The sequence below is a fragment of the Anser anser genome (genome assembly GCF_964211835.1).
Source record: "Anser anser genome assembly, chromosome: 7".
Lineage (NCBI taxonomy): Eukaryota > Metazoa > Chordata > Aves > Anseriformes > Anatidae > Anser > Anser anser.
The window spans coordinates 14,477,619-14,500,465 of NC_139727.1; the positions used below are offsets into that span (position 1 = coordinate 14,477,619).

General features: G+C 43.3%; 3 protein-coding genes and 1 long non-coding RNA gene across 5 annotated transcripts in view; 2 read left to right on the top strand and 2 right to left on the bottom strand.

Moving 5' to 3' along the window:
• The window catches only part of JMJD1C (jumonji domain containing 1C), a gene marked incomplete at its 5' end in the record, with an annotated part of 157,850 nt that extends 157,435 nt beyond the window's left edge, over window positions 1-415 (bottom strand). Inside the window, one exon of the mRNA XM_083843931.1 lies at window positions 263-415. Coding sequence (XP_083700057.1) covers window positions 263-415 — 153 coding nt within the window. The remainder of the gene's footprint in view (window positions 1-262) is intronic.
• LOC310902431 (uncharacterized protein) lies at window positions 414-17,045 on the top strand (the record flags this gene model as incomplete). The annotated part of the gene is made up of 2 exons (XM_083843956.1): window positions 414-1,093; window positions 17,014-17,045. 2 exons carry the CDS (start codon window positions 414-416, stop codon window positions 17,024-17,026), a joined length of 693 nt encoding a protein of 230 aa, XP_083700082.1. The 3' UTR covers window positions 17,027-17,045.
• Window positions 10,445-18,723, bottom strand: LOC310902437. The gene is made up of 5 exons (XR_014586725.1): window positions 18,491-18,723; window positions 17,521-17,732; window positions 15,713-15,851; window positions 13,120-13,251; window positions 10,445-12,948 (listed from the first exon to the last, which is right to left on the bottom strand). It is a non-coding gene; the product is annotated as an uncharacterized lncRNA (long non-coding RNA).
• Window positions 18,724-18,758: 35 nt separating this feature from the next.
• Window positions 18,759-22,847, top strand: part of REEP3 (receptor accessory protein 3) — a 39,374-nt gene continuing 35,285 nt past the window's right edge. Inside the window, exon 1 of one of the 2 annotated variants that reach the window (XM_083843953.1) lies at window positions 18,759-18,879. In XM_083843953.1, the coding sequence (XP_083700079.1) occupies window positions 18,848-18,879 (32 nt within the window). In that variant the 5' untranslated portion in view covers window positions 18,759-18,847. Of the gene's footprint in view, window positions 18,880-19,008; window positions 19,162-22,847 lie in introns of those variants that run through there. The other variant, XM_083843954.1, reaches the window with a different exon arrangement.

A 22,847-nucleotide genomic window follows, 5' to 3' on the forward strand; every position in this document is an offset into this window, starting at 1 on the left:
CGCCGGGCCGGGCCGTCCCTTCCCAGCCGTGCTATTTTGAACCGCGCTTTCCGCCGGCCCCACCGCCACGGGAACACGGCCCGGGGGCACCGCAGCGGCACCGCCGAGGCGGCGGGGGCCCGGCCGGCTCCATCTTACGGCCCCCGGCCCGGGGGGAGCCCCGAGGCCCCGGCCGGGGGCACCCCGCCGCGTCCCCGGGCGTGTCCCCGCGTCGCCCCGGCGGGGGGCTGCGTCCCGCCCCGCCGCAGGCCCGGCCGCTTACCGCCAGCTCGGCGCTGTGCGAGTCCCGCTGCGACACGGCGCGGATGACCCCTGCCCGCCAGCGCCCGCTCTCCGCCGGCTCCTCGCCGCCGCCGTTGCCGCCGAGGCAGAGGAACCGCTTCCCCACCAGCTCCGGCCGCGTCTCCACCGCCATGGCCGCCGCCGCCGCCGCGCAGGCACCGCACCAGCCGCCGAGCCGAGCCCGCTCCCCTACGGGCCGCCCATGGCGGGGGCAGGCGCGGAGCGGGGCTCGTTCGCCTCAGCGGCGGGCTCGGGTCCGCGCCCCTCGGCCGGGCCGGCGCCGCGGGGCCGCTCCGCCGCCGGCCGCCTGCCACAAACAGCCGCGGGGCCGGGGGCGCGCTCCCTCCTCCTCCTCCCCGCCCGCCCTCAGCGCCGCGCTGCGGCCCCGACCACTCCGCCCCCGCAGCCCACTGCCATGGCGACCGGCACCACGCGCCGTCTCCCTCCGCCAGGCAGCGCGGGGCGGGGGGCGAGCGGCCGCCGCCGCAAAGAGTCCGCGCCCGGGGCCCCCCCGGACGCTCAGCGCCCGGCCCGCCCCGGGAGCAGCCCCCCCCAGGCCCCCGCCCCGGGCCGCTGCTGCCTCAGGCCCCTCAGGGCCCCTGCGGCCCCCCCGGCTCAGCTCGGCAGACAACCATCCATCTTCTCGCCCACGGAATGCGGCGGTTGCCGAGCCCCTGCTGAGGTGCTGCAGGCCCCGCACCCCGCTGGTGGCAGCCCCGTCACCCGCAGCCAGCCCCGAGACCCCTCTGCTGCACCTCAGAGCCGCCCCCCGCTACAGAACATGGCTTCGTTATGCCTCCCCTACTCTCCAGTAAGTGTTTTTCTGTGAAGCCTGTCATCACGCTGTGGTAATTCCACATTTAACATATTTTCCTTCGCCTTATCTGCAAGCATAGCTTTCACAAACTTCAGCCTTTCTTTGCTGGGCCGCTTGCTTTCAATAGAGCAAGTTAATGATCTCTCACCCAGCACTGGGGAGTAAATTTGAACAGCGCACTTGTAAAATATAAAGATTATGAGGCAAGGGCAATAAGTCAGGAGTGCCATCTTCGCACATTCCCATATATTTCGGAGGAACAAATAACTTCTGGTACAAGTGAAGTTAATTAACAAAGCAAAAAAAATCAATTTGTCATTCAGCATGACAAGTTTGTTTACAGCATTGGAATAACTCGCAAGACCTTTATGTAAGAACCTATAGCTGCCTGGCATCGCATCGGCAGCAGGCTAGGGATGTATGTAGGACATAAGGTACGCATGTATAAGGTGCGCTCCTTAGAATCTGCAGGACAAACCACATCACAGCCAAACAAAATGAGATCTTCATCCACATTTCAAAGTAATGCTACCAGTGACCAAAAAAATGCAGTCTCGCAGAACGTGCAAAAATTATCCTTATAGAGCAGTTACTCATAAGCAGTTTAAAAAGCAGTTACAAGGACAACTAAATAAATATTAATCATATCAAAACTCTTTATAGTTTTATTAGATTCCCTCTTGTTTAGCCAAAGAGTAATTTGAGATTATTACAGAATTATACACTTAAGTCGATTACATTAGTGTGTAACAAACCATAAAATATGCCCCAAAAGCTGAGTTATATGATATAATAGACAAAGATTTGAATTTATCAGATACTACTATATTATTAAATATCTTTTATTCATTCCAAGAATTCATCTCAAAGTGATGACACCAGCATTACATTCTAGTATAGCTCCGAATTCACTAAAGGCTATTGTTCACCACTGTATCATTTTAGTGGTATTTTTCAGCGATAAGAACTGTAAGACCAAGTTATGTGAACAGTTAGGTGTGAATTCCAGTCACCAGGTCCCAGGTGCCGAGCGAGACGGGCAGGACCCTCGCTCAGCTCCCCACCACACCAGCGAGCACAGTGCTGCTTTTGAACAGCTTGTCACACAGCCCAGGAGAAAAAGGCTTAACAGAAGGCCTTGTGGCACAGGGCCAGGGCAGCCTCCATCTCCAGCCACCCCGCATCTCAAGCCCTTCTTTTTCCAAAGTCATCAGCTTTCAACAACTTTTGTTACCCGCACATGCTTCAGGAACGTCGAAGTGACCGTGTTCAGGTGGATCGGTGTACAAGAGACCCATGGGACCCATTCTCCACCTTCAGCAACATTTTCTCAGCTCCTGTTCACTTACCCATTTCTTCTCAGCTTTTTCCTCCTCTCCTCACATCTCTGCCAGGTGCTGGAAACCACAAAAGCACTAGATGTTCAGGATGCAGATCAATCGACTCTCAGTCTCCAGCTGCAACAGAACATAAACCAGTAATGTTGTGCTGTGGCCTAAGCCCCAAAGATGCACAGAGACTAGCTTTTAGACAGCCAGTGCTCTATCACACTGCAGTGGGATTTCTTCCTTCCTCAGAAGCTTTGCAGGCATCAAACCAATACATCAATCCCCCTTTCAAAGCAACACCTCCTCTATTTCCTTGAAAAGTATTATGCAATACTTGAACTGAAAATCCAAAACACCATAATCTGCAGGATTGAAAGGATTAAGGACAGTTTGAATTGATCCATCTTCTGAAGAAAATAGCATAAGGAAGCCTCCTCTCAAATTACTCTAGAAAGGCCAGATAAATCATCATCTTTTTAGCTTAGCAGCAGCACTCAAAGCCAGGCACTTGCAGGCAACACCAAAACACAGCTGACGTTTTCAGGTTTGGAGAATAGCAGGCAAAAAATCAAAGCAAAATGTCTAAACCCAGAAATTAGGAGGAATCCTGACAAGCTCTCCCACTACCGCACCTTACTGCTTCAGCAGCCTCTCACTACGAAACAGAAACTATTTGGTAAACTCTCCTTCTTCCCCAGATCTCCACAGCTCTGGGGACCTTGGGCCACACACCAGGTCCATGAGCCCAAGAGGCTCAGCTGTGCCCCTGTAAGCACACTCCAGATCACATTGACTCAAGCTCTTGCCATTTCTGAGCAATCCCCACCCCACCCCAGGCCACCAGAACAATCCCCCCTCAGCTCACCTCCCACCCTAGCCCTTTGTAATCGAGGTGTCCGAGGCTGGACCCCAGGGTAGGGGGCTCATCTCAGGGAACCTACCACAGGGAAACTCCTGTTGTACTTGTAGACGGTCCTAGTGCAGCTTTAATGCAGCAACTGATTGCTTTAGGTACCAAGATTTACAGGCAAAGCAAAAAAAAAAAAAAGTTCAGCCATCTCAACAAAAGAAAAATCACACTGATGCTAGGTATGACTTGCTGGGTCAATCCTTTCTCACTCAAGTCACATCTACCCAGCATTAACCACCTGAGCCAGTCAACTTCGCCCTGCCACAAAGGGACAGGAATAGGAAGGTGGGGGAAACAAGGCTGTTTTCTATCCCTTCAAGCAACAAGTAAAGCTATTTCCATGATTTCAAAATCACAGCATCTTCCATCTTTTGCTGTAATTGGAAAGATATTGATGGTGCTGTTTATATCTTCAGCAAATGGCTTCTATAGCTATTTACCCCACTTCAGCTGGACATTTAATCACCTGAAAAGGCTATCATGCATGTAATGTTATTAACAGTATCCTTTAAGTGGCACAGATTGCTAAATTACTTATTTATACCAAAATATTTTCAGTCCCACTTCCCTGAAACTATACACATAGGTCAGTTGCAAAATTAAGATCTTTATGAGGAGCTATTTCTAACTTTGAAGTTGAAGCATAGCACAGCCTGCGTTGGCAGTAATTGCACCTTCTGCATACAGATAAATACTACATTTAAAATGGTTATTTCCACTTTGCAGTAAGGAAAGTTCAGTGGGGAAGGGAAAATGACTTGTCACAGTCACAACTCTTAAGCAGAACAAATGTTGATTCAGCTATACCTGAAATTCTATACTCTATACTTTTAGATCTATTTTACCTTTCCTTGGAAGATAGTAAATGTCAGGTTCCTCTGAATCTGTAATTTATCAGAAACTTACGAGGTCACATTTAATGCTTCCAAAGGTTCACCACCAGGAAACCAGGAAATTAAGAATCTATACTTAGTAGCAACTTGTATTATCTGGTTTTAAAAAGTTTCCTAGCTTAAATAAAACCACAGTCAAGAGGAAAAAAAAAACAAAAGTATTCCTCAAACACCAGTCATTTCCCCTACAAAACTAAACCTAACTTCCGGCTTATACCTATATTACTTTTATGTTCCACATAGTGTCAAAGGGCTTTTCTTAATGCATCCTACCAAAAATGCCTTCCCTGAACACATAATGAAGTGGTGAGACAATCCTTGAGCACTTAATGGGACACAGGCTTAGTACAAAAAACATTATTTAAATGCACCTATTTAATGCACGTACAAAGAATAATGCAGAAAGTGCAAAGGTGCATAACAGTAAGACCTGAGTCCCAGGGGATTACATCCCCAGCTCTGCCACTAACACTCCATGCGGTGATTCGCTATGACTTACCTCGCTGACTGTCCACAGCTGCATTCAGGGCTGTTGGTTGACAACTCCTGATCTTTTCCCGTCTCTTGACTTTCTTACTCATAAAATTGATGCAAATTTACTGCAGTATTTACACTGCAGGTTACTACAGCACACACACACCCTATGCCTGGGTATTACCTGCAGGACTTTGTCAACATCACCCTAGCTGTTGCCACAACACACAAAGAAAGAAGACTTCAGCTTATTGCTTTTGCAAGTCACTCCAACCACAAGCGTACTAGAAAACGCTGCAATTCACATGGTGCCCCTTTATCAACACTGACAATAGGAAGGAATTACAGTGAATTTGTAGTCTAGATTAATACTCAATATGCTGTGACTCCAGAATTTCTTTTTGTTCAAGTTAATTAACCCATCCATAACAATCCCTTTCTTCTCGTCACCCTCAAACACATCCTACTGTTTTACAGTTGAGCCAACAAAACAGATCTCAAGAGCATCCCCTATCTATTTTAAATACACAATTGACCCAGCCCAACAAAGCCACAGGAGCAGTTTCTGCTGATTCCTTGGACTTTTGCCCTGAAGCTGCAGAGCTCTGTTCACACTTTACCCACTGCTGTGGGGGCCGGCATCTTCCCTCCAGCTAGAGGATAGCACCATCTTTAATGCCCGTCACCCCTTTCTGCAGTAATTATTTAATTGCAGCCTGAGGGTAGAGCATCATTAGACCAACATAACACTTTAGTAAGAAACAGTCTTTTGCTCCCATTGAGTTTACAACCAATAAAAACAAAAAACAGGGTGGGAAGAATAGAGATAACAAAGTTGTCAGTCTGCACTTTTCCCTGAATACCTACAGGCTTAATTCCTAAGGTGAAACTTCCTGCTTTGGTCCTGCTTTGTCCCAAATCAGCGAGGCTGGATCATCCAATCTTTTGAATTTTGAATGACCTTTTGAATTTGCTTGGAGGGAAATTTTCAGAGGTTGGAAATGTTCTCATTTGCTTCAAGACAGAGATCTAGGTACTACTGTTTCCTAGCTGGCTTAATGTAAGTCAGTGGAGATATAAGCATTCAGAGCAAGAACAGGCTGCAGCAGTGTAAAATTTGTGTGGCTACTCTGTGGCCATCCCAGTAACTTTAGGTTTCTAGACAAGTTTCTTTTCTACCTTTCAGCAAGCTTCTGCTGCCAGCTTGAGGCTTTGGTAGTTCTTAGACACAGACTGAGCTTTAGGCACAGTGTAGAAGGCATTCAGATCTGTCAGCCCCTAACAGAGCTCTCCTGCAATGTTCTCCTGGGACAATGCATGCTATAATACTCAGAAGGAAGCATAAGAACTGAGAACAAATTATTTTTAGCTAAGGGGATCTACCCACAGAAGTCCAGAAGATTTCCAGCATATTCAGAGCCTGAGCAGCTTCAGCAATACCAATGCACTAACACTCCTTCTGAAAAAACCTTCCTTTCACCCAGCTGCTCCCAGGAACAACGCTCATTTCTAGTGTCAATTGCTCACACACCAAACCTGAAACCAATCACGCTTAAAAATGAATAAATTGATTTTTCAGAAACCTTTAACTTCAGGAGAGTTTCTGTCTACACAAACCTGAGCTATTTAAGAAGTACTAAGTGTTTCACTGCTACTAACAGTGGATTAGGTAGCAGTATACCTAGCTATGTGGAAATACTATTTTTCCTCACACAGTCTCCTAAAGCACCAACTTTGTGTTATCAAGAATGTACTTTTTTAATTTTTACATAATGCTAAATTCTTTTTTATTGTTATCTCTATTTGTACAGTGAGTAGACTTCTAATGTTAGCAGATGGACAATAGTAAAAATATATGAAGACAAATATTATTTCTAAATGGTAAGCTGTCGTATCAGTTTTAAGATATATCAGTCACTCAAACATTATGGGAGAACTTAATTCTATGATGAGTGAAAGATGTTTAAGTACATCACTTTATAAGTAGATACTATAGTTGTCACTAAAATAACTGTACAGGTACTCTTTGAATTAATTAGGAGGTGGATCAGGTCTCTTATCCTCGCTAGAGATCACTGGTGTAAGACCCTGACTAATAAAGACAATGTAGGAAAATAAGCAACTAGAACATTCTGTTTCAACTGCTTGAATTTGTGAGGTCTTACGAGCACTTTCAACAACTCTAACTTAAGGTGACAAAGCTTTATAATCTGATTAGCACTCTACATAAATCTTTGAATGTTTATCTTAAAACTTCTCACACACACTAAAAAAAATCAGTAGTAAGGATTGTACTGTTGTTCTCATACAAGTAACTTCCTGTCTACTGATTTTTCTTCTGGATCATACACACATTTTTGGGGGGTTGACACTTGGAAGAAGGCCCTTTTGTTCACAGCTGCTTTAGGTTGAAATTGTTTGGCTGTTATTATTACCCTGGTATAACTAAAGCAGGTAATAGTTATAGCAAGGAAACGGCTTCGCATACTACTACACAATAAAAAGCTAATGAGAAGTTTGTGGGGTTGGCAAAGGTCTAAATCTGAGATGAAAAATAGCTGAGTTTAGCTATGAGTAATTATGTACTAACTAGGGAAAATTACCTGAACTTATTACTTATGGCTACTTCCTCTGGCCAATACAAAAGTAGTTGGGTCTTTCTGAAGTCAAGGTAGAAAGAGAAGTTCATAGAAAACCATTAAAAAAAAAAGTTCCTTTAACACCTTTTTTTAAGCTCTATACTATCACTTTTCCTCAATTTCTTTGTTCTGTTTGTTTTTAGCATCATTCTCTTACTACCTTGTTATACAAATTCATTTGAATTTTCTTAATGTAACTGTAGCGCTCTTGATATATCATAATCTATGTATCATTACAAGATGATTGGTTGATATCAGGTTTGTCTAAACCAGTAACTATCACATGTGGTAACTACCCTTTTAACAAACTCTTCTGGCTGCTTTTTTTTATTCACGAGATGATGGTTCTTCTTTCTTCCTGCCAGCAAACTGTCTCTAAATTGTATTAAAATTGATACAAGGGTTTCTTTCTTATATTCCAACTACCTGTCTTGTTAAATTTCTGTGTCAGAAAAGGCAACAAATTAGGGCTGTGTTCTAGAGTTCAGTAATAGCCATTATTTAACAACGTTTACCTCTTTGACAAGGATATTCTTAATATTTCATAGTGTACAGGATGCAGACAAATTGATGTTACTGATTCCATGCTGATTAAGCAACAGGGTTTCCTTATTTTTTTTTCTGGTACTGTTATCCAAATTAAAACCATCACAAATTTTCTACGGAGCCAGTAACTTCTTCAATTCATTTGCTGTTCTTATTAGGAGTGTTCCCGGGTCTGTCTGTCACATTTGTTCAGGCTATATTTAAAACCAGCCCTGGAAAGGGAATTGATTTAAGGCTGTCCTTACTGCAAGAAGAGTAATGAAACGTTACATCTTCTAATGACAACCTGAAAAGGCGCAGACCTACATGAGCAGAGAGATGAGAAAGGACTTGCCTGTCGTCTTGGACTAAAGAGCAGAAGATTGTGTTTGTTTGTTGCAGTGTCATTTAATTGAATAAAGAGATTGCCTCGGGGTTACAGACTAGATGATACTGGAAAGGACCTCTGGAGACTGTCTAGTCTGCCCTCCCCCCCTGCTCAGAGCAGGATCACCCACAGCAGGTTGCTCAGAAACTTGTCCAGTCAGGCTTTGAACGTCTCCGAGACTGGAGACTTCACAGCCTCTCTGGGCAACCTGTTCCAGAGTTCAACTGCTCGCACAGTGGGAAAAGTCTTATGTTGAGATGGGGTTTCCTGTATTTCAGTTTCAGCAACTACTGTTGTTTATATAAATATCTTCAAGTCCACGTTATACAGTCATCGATGCTGTGGTGTTGGAGACATCCACTTCTGCGACCACACCCACCACCCTGAGTTATATTCCATGGCTTTCCAACCCAGAAATGCTACCTGCTTGCTACACCTATCCTCCCTGCCACTCTGCTAGTCTCTTATGCTTCCTTAGTCCTAGTGACTCTCTAGACTAGAAAACATAGAAGCGCAAGTCTGTTTTCATGGTCTGGTTTGTCAAAGTTCAGCCAGCAGATATCTCTTCAGCAAACCAGCTCTGTGGATGCAGGAATAAAACAGGCAGTTATTTCTCTCCCTCAGGAAAGCCCTTACTGTAAAGGTCAACAATTTATAAAAGCACCTGTTATGTTGCTGAAGCATCAACTGACAGTAAACATGACTGAATTGGGAAAAACCTTGTTGGATAGAAAGATTAGTAGAGAAAAGATGTACTCAGTCCTCAGCAGTTGCAGGTATCTGCCTTGCTGTTTTATTCCCAGAATAAATGATGCAGGATCACATTCTTTGTATGTTTTTTTTTTTTTCCTGTTGTGTGTGACTTCTGGACCTGAAATTTCTACTTACTTTAAGAAACATGTCTTCTCACATTTCTATCTATACAAGCACTTACTTGGTTCTGTCTTGTGATATCTTATAGAATGCCATGCAGGAATCCAAAGGAACAATCTGCTTTAGGATGTATAGATTCTAATGTTCAAAAACATTCTCAATACAATGTCTGCTGAAGAAATTTTAGCAAGGTGTGTGCAGGTGGTTGCGTGCAGGACACATCCGCGGGCAGGAGACCTCCCTCCCTTCAGTCTTCAGCGAGTGAACTGAAGGTGGGTTTGCTGCCAGTATCAAGCCCTAAATCCCAGAACCTGACTCCAGCCTGGGCTCTGAATTACTGTACTACTGATTCACATCGACAACTTCTACATTTAGAAACTGATCATGCTTCAGCAGTAATAGGCCAAAACCAAGTAAGCCCTACTATTAAAAATAGCTGAAGGGAGGGAGGGAGAAAAAGGAAGAATAGCAAGTGGAAAAATAAATCTTGTGTCCTGGTATGTCTGATTTTTTTTTCTTCCTTCTTCCTCTTAATCACAATGCAATTTCCACAAAACTTTGCTCTGGTATTATTGAGTTGTAGCAGTAACTAATGGGAACATTCTTCCATATGACCACATCTAAAGACGGCTCCAAATTATGAAACATTGAGTTGTGATCTTAAGTGTAATGAGAGAACACTTCCCTGTCACAAGCTGGCCTGTGTAGAAAAGCCCTGTATGTAACTTGGACTTCAGGAAATGCTTAGAAGTCAGTTCTGCTGGCATTGTAATTCCAGCGAAGCTATTTACCTGAACCAGAACTTACATGACTGTACTGAGCCTTGCTTGAGATGATTCAGAAAGGTAAAAGTCTGAGGAAGGTGATGAGCCAGCTGGTGTGGCTACACTGATGTCCTGGATTGTGGAGTGATGTCCTGGATTAGGGAGTGATATCCCTTTGTAGGATGAGGCCTCAAACAGCTCTTATTAAATCTGTAATTTGAGACTCCCAAATGCCCTAATGCAATGCAAATCCACTGCCTTTTTTTCTTCTGAAATTACTGACAACAGAAGGACAAAATAAAAGTTCAAGGAAATGGTTATAACAAAGCACCTTGTGTAGGCCTCAAAGCCTCATGCCATTTCCAATTTTCTCATGTTTTATTCTGCTTTGAACCCTGTGCATAAGTTATATCCCAGCGATTCAACACCGTTTCATGTTGTTTACATGAACTTCATTATAAAAAATGAGGCTGAAAGCACACACTGGTAACTCCTAGTCCAACTGAAAACTGAAGTTGTTAATATAAGAGATTTTTAGTGGTGTTTACAGTTGTAGTGCAACTCATCTGCAGGGAAATTAAGTAAAATATTAGCATCTTTCAATTTTTGCAATAGCTACAAAACTTGTTCAGTGACAAGGCTCATGGAGCTTGGTACTTGATTTTTATCTGAGAACTAAGTGGGTCAACCACTTAATCAAATTCAATGGCCACTCAGAGCCATAGAGGTGGTTTCATGTTTCTTCATTCAGCTCATCAACACACTTGATTGCTGGACATCAATCGTTTGTGCAGCTAATGCTCCTAAATACTTCAGAGATCAGCTGATGAGGTTCCTGATTTTTGGGTTGCACTCTGAGATGTGTAATTGTTTTCCTGTGTGCTATTTCTGTTTTCATATATCTTGGTGAATTGTTCTACAAAACTGGGAGAGAGGATGGAAGAAGAAAAAAATGTGGGAAGAACTGTATCCACACAGCAATATGGTAAAAACGAAACCATAACAAACCAGCTCCTGATTCCCATTTTGGACTTGTGGGACTGTGACTTTTAGTGTCAGTTTTCAATAACTGGCAGTTCTTTCTAGCAGCTTCTGGGAGAAAATAGGTATACAAAAAAGGGTGAACCTCTGTGGTAAGAAGTTGTGCTTTGTCTAGACAGAGCTTCCTTGACATAATCTAGGTAATTGTTCCCTAGCCTCTTGCAAGCTACCAGCATTGAGCAGCTAAAGCAGCAGAGTATTTATGCCTGTTAAACCAGAATTTCTGCCTATTGTTTTTCCTGCCTTCATCACTTTCCACTGCTATAGTCCAGCTATGTTGTACCAGGACATTAAACACTCAGCATCCAGAATGTCTAGACAGGCTGAAAGACTGTCTGTGCTCCCTTTTTCACAGAGGAACTACAGTCAACTTTCCTAAGAACTAAAAGGCTATTTGGAAAGAGAAGGTGGCAAAGTTCCTAGTACAAGACACATATTCTAGCTGCCTTCTGAAGCAAGTAATACAGTCTGGTATGGATTTCCAGCAATGCATAAAATTCCTGTGTGAGCCTCCCTCTGCTCCCCAGGCAGGCTTCAAACCTTGGACAATTACTGCTAATGTCTTAAACAGCTTGCAGTTGTATTCTAAGTACATAAGATTGTACAAAAACTTGCCATGTTAGCTGGTAACGTCATACTAAAATAACAGAGAAAAGAACTAAAAGGTGGCTTCCTTGCCACTGAGGATGATAAGGCAGAAATAAATTATTTCCATATCAAGTATGGGACCTGTGAAAGAAAGATATATTTTGGTGTGCACAATCTGCAATGCTACATGAGAAAACAAACAAAGTTTCTTTCCATATGGCCTCTGTTTTCTTCAGTGCTAGCCTCAGTCACTCGCCATATAAGAAGTAACTACTTGTTTCCTGTAAGGTAGAAGTGAATGTTGACCCTCCAATTTTTGTAAACAGAAATTTGGACACAGAATAAGGGCTGATGATCCTGTTGCTGTTAACCTACCTACACTCAGTGTGTGATTGTGGTATATATGCAAAAAAAAAAAAAAGCTTTGATTGCAGACTGCCGTGGAGGTGAGTCCTCTAAGAACAGATGACCGACGAAGCCTCTAGATGAACAGACCAGGTACTGAGAAGCAGTACACAAGAAAGATGCCTGGATCATAAAGGACAAAAAAAAAAAAAAAAAAGAGCACCCAAAATGACAAAGTGATAAAATTGATAACATATTGTTACATCGATTAATGAGGGGAAAAAGGTGGGTGGTAGAACTGTCATTCAAAGTCATATGGAGTTGAGAGAAATTGAGTCATTGTGTCAGAATACGGAAGTGCAGTGGAGGGAAAAAAGTGGATAGAGCTAGAAATCTACCATAAAGCATTTAGGGACTAGAAAAAAAAAACTGTTTAAAGATGCTTGCAGTTTACCTCATCGGAAAATTGAAAGGTGACTTAAGCATGCATAAATCATTGTGGAGAGATAATGGGTGCAAAAGAGCTCTTTAATCTATCACTTAGGGCATAGCAAGAACCCATAACTAGAAACGACAGGCAAATTCCAAGTTTAAAAGCATGCTCCCGGTTTCCTCTAAGGGAAAAACAATTTACTGATAAAACACTGTGTTCTGATGCCTCAAATCAATATCCTTTGTCTGCAATAACTCTTCAGGAAAACAAAGGTGATCTGACTCAAAACATAAATAAAGGATTTCTGTGTCTTTGAAGTCAGATGAAATGATTTGATACTCACTTCCAGTTTTAAAATTTGTAAAAAGAGATCTTTACCCAATTTAGGATAGAATACAGAGAGCAAAATCCTTGGAACAAAAGGAACTTGAGAAATGAAGAGACAGAAAGCACTGCTCCACCAAAAATCACAATACTGCATAATAGAACGGCTTCCTTAAATGCATTTGGTGGTCAGGAGTTTTGATTAGACCTCGTCAGGAAAAACAGGGCAGACATATGTTAGCTGGCTGAAGAGTAACTTTCAGTTGTACATAGGCTCACAGAGGTGTTCTATTTGAGTAACTCTCCTAGCTAGTTTTAAAGTTGCTGCAAAAGGAAAAAGACAATCTTCATTCTATATTTGTGGGAGACAGGACAAAAAGTTCTGATTATTCCTTGAGTCAGCTTAACTTTCATACTAAACCTTCCCAGCAGGGTAATGACTAGTAAATACAGCCTAGAAAAGGTATGTAATCTGTTGCTTCTACAAATACCTACCCAAATGACATGGAATGATCCTGGTTGTGTTATTCATCAGATATCCTTTCTGGTTCTGGGACACTTCCTCCCTGCCTCTTTCGGGCTGATGGCCGTGGGTTGGTGCACCGTTTAGCTGGAGGCTATGACTTTCTGTAAATGGATATTGTGCTGAACAAGGTTCTAAATGTTGCCAAAGAATGTATATCTCATCTTCATTTAAAGTAAAATCTATCAGCTAGTTCAAAAGGCAAACATTGTTCCTTGATAAAATGCAGCTGGTGTGCATATGAGCTTAGTCAGCAGACTATAAAATAGCATAAGCTTTTCATAGTGATCAGAAACATCAAAAGCAGAAAGTGTATTTAAAAAAAATCTCCAACATATTGCTATAATTATTAAATTTGATGCATCACAAGTAGCAATGGAATATAGATGCTGAGATGATATTACCCAGACAGGAAGGAATAATGTGGCTTTGGTCTATGTCTCAGTACGCAGATTTCAAAACACAAAGAGAAGGCGGATCATCAGATACCAGAGTATGTGTATCCCATTTTTTAAAATGGGTTTGCTCTCATGAGAGGCATATATTTACTGTAACATTCAGCTGCAGCTTTTGAACAAGTTACCATCTTGTCACTCTATATGGAAACAGAGGGAAAATAATTCATGCTAATCTGTCTTGTGGACTACCCTATTGAGATGTACTTGTATATAACCCTGGTGTGTGGTTACGCTTTACCTAATGAGTAATGTCTGCAGGTCTACGTGCAATACATGTCAAAATCCTTTCTTTCTATAGCTTATCAATACTGAAGTAGGGGAGTGATAGGCATAGCAGCCTCTTGCTTTGTAAGAGTCTCTCAGGTGCTCCTAGCAATCTGGAAATGAGCTCCTCCCTGTTGCCTCTGCTCGCCCTTGCAGGGCTGCATCTCACATGTTTTAAACTCCAAATGGAAGCAATAAGATAGGATGGACATATGACTGCTCCCAGAAATACAAGTCTCAAATGGAACTGTTCTGAACTTTTCCCTTCCTTTTTAAATCACATTTCCCTCAAGAAAAAAATTCTAAGGGGTGCTCTTATGTTTCTGCTGGGAAACAAGGAACTGGACATATTTAACCCATTGCAACCATCATAGCAACTGGTCTTTAAAAACTGATACAATTAATCAACAGTTGTATGATAAGCCTTTTAACAGCACAGTAAATTAGTTTTGTTTAAAAATAAAAAGTACACAGAGGACATCTAATATTTGTTATTTTACTCAGATCAGATTCTACCTGAATTGCCTGATTATATTCTATTGTGCTGCACTCAAAACCGTCTCATGTTGGAATGATGGAAGTGCTTTAGCTTTTTATTGACAGGAGGGCTATTTTGGTGAATGAAGAGTGCTAGATATCCCTCTGTATTCTTGTGGGCAGGAGGGTGGGGTGGGTGGAGGAGAGTGGAGAATCTCTGGGTCTGTTCTTGCATTTACTAACTTCTCTCTGCTTGAAAAAATTCCCTGTAGTATGCAGTTGAGTCATCCCATAACTTCAGTTTGATGCTTTTTTAACTCCAACTTCTGTATTGCTTAAAATTCAGTACTAATTAAAATTGTCAGCGTCCCAAAATTCAGGAAACTGAGAAAAAAAAAAACAGACCATAAATTTACCAATATCCTGTACCTGTTGTTGTTTGAACTTTCAGATTTTGCATTTGCAGGTGTATCTGCAAATATCAGGGGAAGAACTTCAGTCACGAATACTGAGGCAAGAGCTTTAAAAGGAACGTCAGATAGTGAAAGATAAAATAAAACTGAGACGACAAGAGTGGTTAAACCTACTAGATTAAAAAAAATGCAGAAATGCATCTCAGATTTTTTTTCCTCCCGATTTAGATGTTTCTCCTTCCTAATTTGGAATATTAATAAATTTCACATTAAATACATTTCACATTAAAACGTATTTCTGAACATAACCTTACAGTCTCTTGGTACATTGTCTATGCCTGTATCGCACAAGTCCTTTAAGAGACAGCTGTGTTTGATACCAACTAGCTTTGCTATGTTCCACCACTGCGCTGTGAGGATGTAACATATGTAAGCAAGGAGTGTGACATCTAGAATCTTTTGCAAAAGCTTCAGACGCTTTGATTTCATTAAATGCCCCCACTATTGCCCAATGGTTGCTCTTGGAGATGAAATCCCATTAAGGCAGTAGGACTACTTGGTCTGTGATCACAATCAACCTTAGCTGTTTTTTCCATATATAGGAAAAATACATGGAGAGTTAAATATTCGAAGGTAGTATAAACCACAACCACATTTTCATTATTAATCAGTTATGAAAAACACATCAGCCTAGAGTATTGTAAGAAAAAAAGTCATCTGTATGTCCATTTTATATTCTGTTGTTTTAACAAATAAAATGTTATAATCTGTTCTGACTCCAAAATAACGAATTTCTCTGGTATGATTCAATGACTGTGACAAGTATGGTTTATCTTTTTGTTTGGGCCTTAACTGAAAATTCCAAATTGTTCTGTATTTGAGACTTATTTAGAATGTGTTCATATAAAACAATCAAGGCTATAAAAAAGAAAAAAGCACTGCAATTAACATACGTGTGGTTTGGAAGCTGCAAGGAAGCGGTGTCTCTTCAGGGAGCTTATCCTCACAGCGCAGAGACTGAACCCCATGAAATCCATAGTCTGCAAACCAGTTAGTGTCTTCCTAAATGTTGCTCAATTCCTGTTTTCACAGCTGCAATGCCAGAAAAAATGTTTGTTTACCTCTAAAAGAGGTGAAAGTTAAACACCATTTGTATACATACATTGTATTACACAGAAGTGGTTCAAAAAAATTGAGGGCAGCTGACCTCTACCAGTGATTTTCCAAACACTGTTATAACTATTTAAAGCGACTTTTAGCTATATTAAGTGGCTTTTGTGGGGGACTTAAAAATATCCTATAATGAGATAGCTGTAAGTCTTTTGCTTACATAAAAATAGACATATGGGTAAGACATCCCAGGTTTGAATGAGTACATGGCATGGTTTTAATTTGCTTTGCCACTCCCTGTGTTTCTGCAGTGCAGGAGCATGGATTATCATTCTGTACAAACTGGAAAATGAGGAAGTCCATGTGGTATCCTCATGGTTGTCTGCTGGGGGCCAGGCAAACATCACCAAGTTTGTTGCACTGAGTTAAGTCTCAAAACGTTCTATGAAATGAAGCATAATCTTCTTAGCAAAATAAATTACTCTTAGGAGCCATCTGCCCTTACCTTTTTTTTTTTTAAAAAAAAAGCCTCTTTAAATGTAAATTTAGCTTTCCACCAGAGACGGTATTGCCATGGCAACAAACACAAGAAAAATAAATGTCTTCATACAAAAAAGAGTGTTTTCCTCTTAAACATACTTCATACAAAATAAAATATGCAGCTATAGAATTAATGTATACACTTATCTTGGACAGTAGAAAAGAGTATCATTCTCTTCCTAGAAAGGTTCTCTGAGATATTATCAAACATAATTGCCTGGGGTAAAGAATTCTTATATACTTATTTAATATGATATAAACTCAAGCTCGTGTCTTGCAATTTGCTCTAGATGGGTTGCAATGCTACAAACTCCTGTAGAGCATTATGCAGGCAGCAGGATCCACCTCTGCAGAATTGTTTACAGAACTGGAGTCTAAAATGTAATCTCTTTGAGCTAATTCATATTTCAAATCCTTTGTTGTTCAAGTTTGTTTTGTGCGGTCTAATACCAGAAAGGTTTTTTATTTAAGGGGAATATAAATTGTGGTTCAGATTTCAGCTTTCATAGAATGCAAAGTTAGGCCTGTTTCAATGATAAGATTCATGAGTGGTGTAGTCTCATTTGCCCACAAACAAACTCCTTTCTATCTTTTTCTGTATCAGGTTCCCCCTATAAAAGATCACAGTGTAGCTCCGGAGACACCCTACATGGCCAATATCATTTTCAAGATCTCAACACCTGCATAGTAAGAATACATTTGTTTTTAAATTATTGTACTCTTTCCGATTTCAAGCTTAAAATTTCACATTTTACAACTATAGCAAAAATTTTGAAGTGCTACAATTGTTGAAATGCTTTGTGTTTATGTCCCTGCTTCTTCTTTTTATAAATCACTTTTAACCTTTTGACTGTGTGATTTGTGTTTGAAAGCAGCAGAGGAGCGAAGATACCTTTGTCTGGATTTTACTCATTTGAGTAGGAGAGGAATTGTGGCACTTGCCTGTGGAACAAAAAACATCTTGCACTGACCTAGCACGTCTGACCTGAAAAAGCCAATAGCTTATGAAGAGTAGGTCATTTCTTCTCACTGTATGGTATGCAAAACATGTATTATCCCTACTTAAAGACATTTTAAAGAATTAATTTCTGTTACAGATTGCAATACTGACCTTGGAATGTTATTTACCATGTCAGCAAGAACGGTGGTGAAAACTATAATCTCCTGTTTCTCTACTTTAAGAATTGAATGGCACGTTCAGAAGCATTGGCATTTTGGCATTTATTGCTTCTGGTATCACTTTGTGACATTTGTTAGACATTGACCAGAAAAGTTCAATGTTTCCAGTGGTGGCGTAGGCAGAACTTTCCACAGGTTCTTGTTCTGGGGAAAGATAAAGCAGTCCGTCTCAGCAAAATATTGTTCTTTTATGTCTACAAACAGTTCTGTATACAACCTAAAGCTGGTATGCAGGAACGAGCTGCAATGGATTAGCTGAAGTACCACGAGGTATTCGGCTTCCCCAGCACCTCCCTGGCAGGTCACAACCCGCCAGACCACAAGCTCGTCAAGGGTGTCTGCACTGGGTCACGCTGTGAACTGTCCTGCCTGGTGTCCTGCCTTAGACAGCTGCCAGTGACAAGGGAAAGAACAAAGGTAACAGTGCACACAGACAGTAATCTGTCCCAAACATCTCCTCCTGCCCCCCCAGTCACCTGCAGTTTTAGATCCACTGCAGGCAGCAGTCTGTGCGACCCATGTTAAGTATGTATCCTTACACAGCCGCTGGGACTGAGCATTTGTAAACCAATACCAAGGAGTTGGCACCTTTGTGCCACAGTTCAGCCAGGTACTGGAGCACTGACAGGGCAGTGGATGTGCCCACGTCTTCAGAGACGGGGCACATCCTCTTCCCTGCACCGGCCTGGGTGAGCTGGTTAAACACTGCACCCAAACCCGAGCCCACCCCACCTCCGCAGGGACACTGGGTGCCACAGCAAGCTCGCTCTGGGCCTGCCAGCCCGACAGCGGGTGATTTGAATGCACGAAACTGGTGGTTTTATGGCTCCTGCAGCAGGTAAGGGGGTAAGAAAATAGGGAAATAAGGAAACAGCGCACACGGGGTGGGCACCGTCACCCACCTGTCCGCTAGTCACCGTGCTTAAGGGGAAGGGGAGAAGGGCTGCCTCACTACGTTTTTCCTTGATTTATCTGTTCCCATCTCCCCGCGACGGCTGTTGTGAAAGGCTGCCTTCAGCTCCCACCCTAAAAACAGGCGGCCCCTCACGGCATCGCTCAGGGGACGGCCACGGACTGCACCCGACAGACCCGGGGGGCGCCGGCCCGCGGCGGCCGGGCAGCCCTGAGGGGCCCGGCGGGCTTCGGGGCGCGTGCGCGGGGCCGCCGAGCCGGGCGGCGGGCGGGGCCGGGCCGGGCCGGGCGGGGCCGCGGCCATTGGGGCCCGGCTGCGGAGGGGACGCGCGGCCGCCGCCGCCGCCATGGTGTCCTGGATGATCTCCCGGGCCGTCGTGTGAGTGCCGGCGGCGGGCGGGGCTGGGGGTCGAGGTCGGGGCCGGGCCGGGCCTGGCCGAGCCGAGGCGTCGCGGCGCTGGCGGCGCCCGGCGGGTGTGAGCGGCTCCCGCTGACCCCCGAAGCGCGGCCCGGGGCTGTTGAGGGGCTGGGGAGGAGGCTGGGGAGTGCGGGCCGGCGGCTGCGGGGAGGCGGGCGGCGTTACCGCCTGCTGCCGCCTCAGCGGGGCCTCGGCAGGTAGCGGGGTGAGCTGCGGGTGAAGGTGTCACCTTCCTGAGAAAGGGTAAGCTGCGAAACCTCTGGTCTCCTCCTCGTACATCGCGCCGTTCTTTCATGGAATTGAAGGTTATTTTGCTCTTTTGGGTGTGAACAATGCTCGCGATAAATGTAGAGTAATAAGGGAGAAGGTGAACCTCCCTCGTGCTCCGTGCTGTGCAGCTCTCTGCGCTGGCCCCGCTGCTTGTGGGGCTGCTGGTGTTGGGATTTACCGTGTGTGAGGTTTTGTCAGGCAAACGGAGTGAACCTGCTCACAGAGCAGCCCACCGGGTGTCTGTGAAGGATGTAGCGCGAGCGTGTGACCCAAAACACTGGATGATAAATAGGGCTTCCCCATTTTGCTGGTGACAAACACCTCCCTGAAGCTGTCTGGTGTCACTTCACATGAAAGCTTTATCCTGTCAGGAAGCCTTCTCCTAACGCCAAGTACACTTCCTTGCTGCTGTCTCGTCACCTGGCTAAGTAGCAGTCCTGCAGCCTTCTCCCTTCCCACTGCCCTCCGTGAGACTTGTCAGGTAATTGAGACCTGCTAAGTAGGCAGCATTGTGTTCTGGGGTTGGCAGAAGAGGAGCCAGGCTTGGAAGAGGCTGTAGGAAGAGATGCCGTTTGCTCGCTCTGCCGGCATGCTCTTCCCACGGGCAATACCTAGCACTGGAGGGGAGATGCATAGGCATGCTTTCTGGAAGTCAAATGTAGCTGCTGAACCTGTTTCTGCTTTGGAACAGAAACACCAACCAGCAAATCTTTGGTTTAACTACTTCTTAAACTGCACTGGCTGTGAAAGTGGTATCAGCAGCGCTGAGCACCTCAACTTCTAATGACCAGATTCTTGTTGCTTGTTTTATGTTCTTTTTTTTTTTTCTGTGAAATACGCCACTAAAGATTGTATTTGCATTTTGAGAACTAAGTCCTCTGTGGGCCAAACCAGCATCATATCATAGGGATTAAAGATAAATTTGTGTATTGGAGTACCTGTTACTGCAAGAGATAATAAAGGACAATGTATTATGCAGTTGGGTTTTCTGGTTGCTGTTGCTCCCTCATTTGCGTGTGCTAATTATTTTTGCTAAAAAGGGAGTCTTTAATACTATTTATAAATCCTCTCCACCTTCTTATGTCCTTGTTTCCTAGCTGTGGGATTTAACCAGTTTGCCAGTGTTCCTCTGCCCAGGAAGAGGGGAGTGCTCAGTGCATCCAAGAGAGATCTTGGAGTCTGTTGTTTAAGTTTGCCAGCAGAGGATTTTATGCAGTCTGGAGACTATTGTTTAACTTTACTTTCCACATGAATTTTGCTTTATTAAGCAAAGGTGAAATTAAACAGAGGCCATGAGACATAAGATGCCTTCAGTCAAGTGGTCTTGAGACTGTCCTCCTTGTCCCCTTTTCTCAGTGTTCTTTATGCCATCTTCCTCCATCTGATTTTCTTCCTGGTATCTTTCCAGTCTGTTCCAGAGGCTTTGTTTCTCTGGCTTTTGTGTCATTGGTTAGGAAGAAATATATTACCTTTTCCTTAAACCCCCTAAGAAAGATGAAAATACACTTAACTGGCACATAGCCACTAAGACTAGACGTTCTCTCCTACTTGCTGTAGTGTTCTAATCTTAGCTTGGTGACTTTGTTGTGTATGAGAGCCGTGGAGATCCTATGCTGTCCATAGCAAGTCCAAAAAGCCCTGTTGTCACGTTTGTGTAGCCATCAGGAATACCTGCTTTCTTCACAAGTGCTAGGAAGGGGCAGCAGTTGTTCTAGCTGCTGCAGAATTCCTCTGACTGACCTACTATTTTCAGGGCCAAAAGAGCAGCAAAATGTGGATTTGTGGGTGTGTCACAGTGCCCTCTACTGACTTTTCACACAGGATTTTTGTGAGGCGCACTTGCCAAGGAAACTCACTTATGGTTCGGTTTGAGAGTCTGTAATTTGGGGTTGATCAACTCCACTAAAAATAGTTTCCTTAAAACTTTAAGGAAGTAGGGAATAGAAGTAGTAGAGAATTAGAATTCGTAATTGCATGTGTATTGTCTTGAAGAGTCATGCATGGGGAACGGGGAGTGGTTAAAATTTGTTGCTTCATGTTATCTTTGGCAAAAGTTTGCTTTAATGAATTATTTTCTCTTTGCTCTGTAAGTGCTTGGGCATATAAATGTGCAATACCTTGCACTAGTGTTGTGTCTTCTTTTCTGTCAAGAAGCCAAAGACTTGAAGCACATAATTACAATACGTTCTCATTTTAAAGTTTTCCTTCTATAGGGTGCTGTTAGAGTAAGTACAGGTTATTAATTCTAAAGCACTGGCTATTGCAACAGTTTTAAGAATGATTACTGCAGTGTTTTTCCTCTTTTGCACTTCTAAAACCAACAAAAAGTTAGTAATTTGTTTCAGGGTCTCAGAAGGCTTCTCAAAATGGGACACCTTGTCAAGTACTTGGTCTTTGGTGGTGGGAACTTTTAAATTCGTGGCTGCCTGTCTTCTAAGCTTCTAATACAGCCTGCATCTGATTTAGTCTGCTTTGATTGCTCATTCTTCTCGTTTGTAGGGTCTGAGCAATTGTGTACACATCAGTTGCTGAGACAGTGTATTTAATAGTAAACACACTGAGTACTTGTCAGTCACAGCCTGGTATGGATGAGATCAGACTCTTCTCTTGTGCCAAGCAAAGATGTGATGCATCCTAAATACAAAGTAGATGGCCATTTTGTTCTTGCAATCTGTTGAAGCAGACTGTCTGCTGTAATCTGTTAACTTTTTTTCCCCTCCTCACTTAAAAACTAAAGTTTCCCCATCTGCGTTGCTTTGCAGCACTCTCTGCCCTTGTATTTAAGTTCATTTTCTTTTCACTCCAGTTACTCTGAAGTCTTGATAGTTGGAAGGGGTGAGCTGTAGTAGGCTCCAGGAGAATGCGTTTTTCAGAGCTACTAGTAGCTGCTTTTCTCTCTGCCTGTTTTAATAATACCTATGTTCCCCACCTGCATTTTAGAGCCTTGCAAGGAGCAAGAGATGTACAAATAAACAATTCAGCAAGCGTTCCTTGGTTCTGAAATAGTCCACAGCTATATGAAACTGGACCAAGACTGGGGCACAGGGGAGGTGGCCTGAAGATAAGTAGTGGTATTGGCCTTTCAGCTTCTGCTGCTTGACAGATTAGAACAGTTTATTTCGTCAGTTACCCAGGCATTGTCTTATTCAGCTTTTAGTATTTTATTTTTGTTTGAAATGTCCAGACTTCCAGCTGCTCCTGGAATTGCTAGACATCTGAGAGAGGACAGCTGAAGCCATAGCTCCTGTATTGATGGCACAGTCGTCAGGAATCTCCGTTTTAGAGTGGTAGTGATGTTTTACGTAGCAGTGTACACTTTGTAAACCTGAATTATATCTTGCTCTTGGAATACGAACTTGCTTTTTTATTAAAAATAAGTACAAAAATATGTTCACTCACGTTTGCTAATGAAACTGCTGTCAAACATGTTGCTTGAAGCAACGATAATTCATTAGGCGGAATTGGGTAACGAGACTGCCACATGGTGTGTGGAAGTAAGAGCTGTATACAGCCCGGTCTTCAGGGGAGAAGGGTCACTCGTGGGAGAGTTTCTTCAGCTGCTTGTAGCCTGCACTTCTTGTGGTTGGATGCTTCCAGCTGAAGCCTGGAGAATGTTGAGTGCTGTTGGATGCCGAATGCCTTCCAGCGTAAAGACCTAT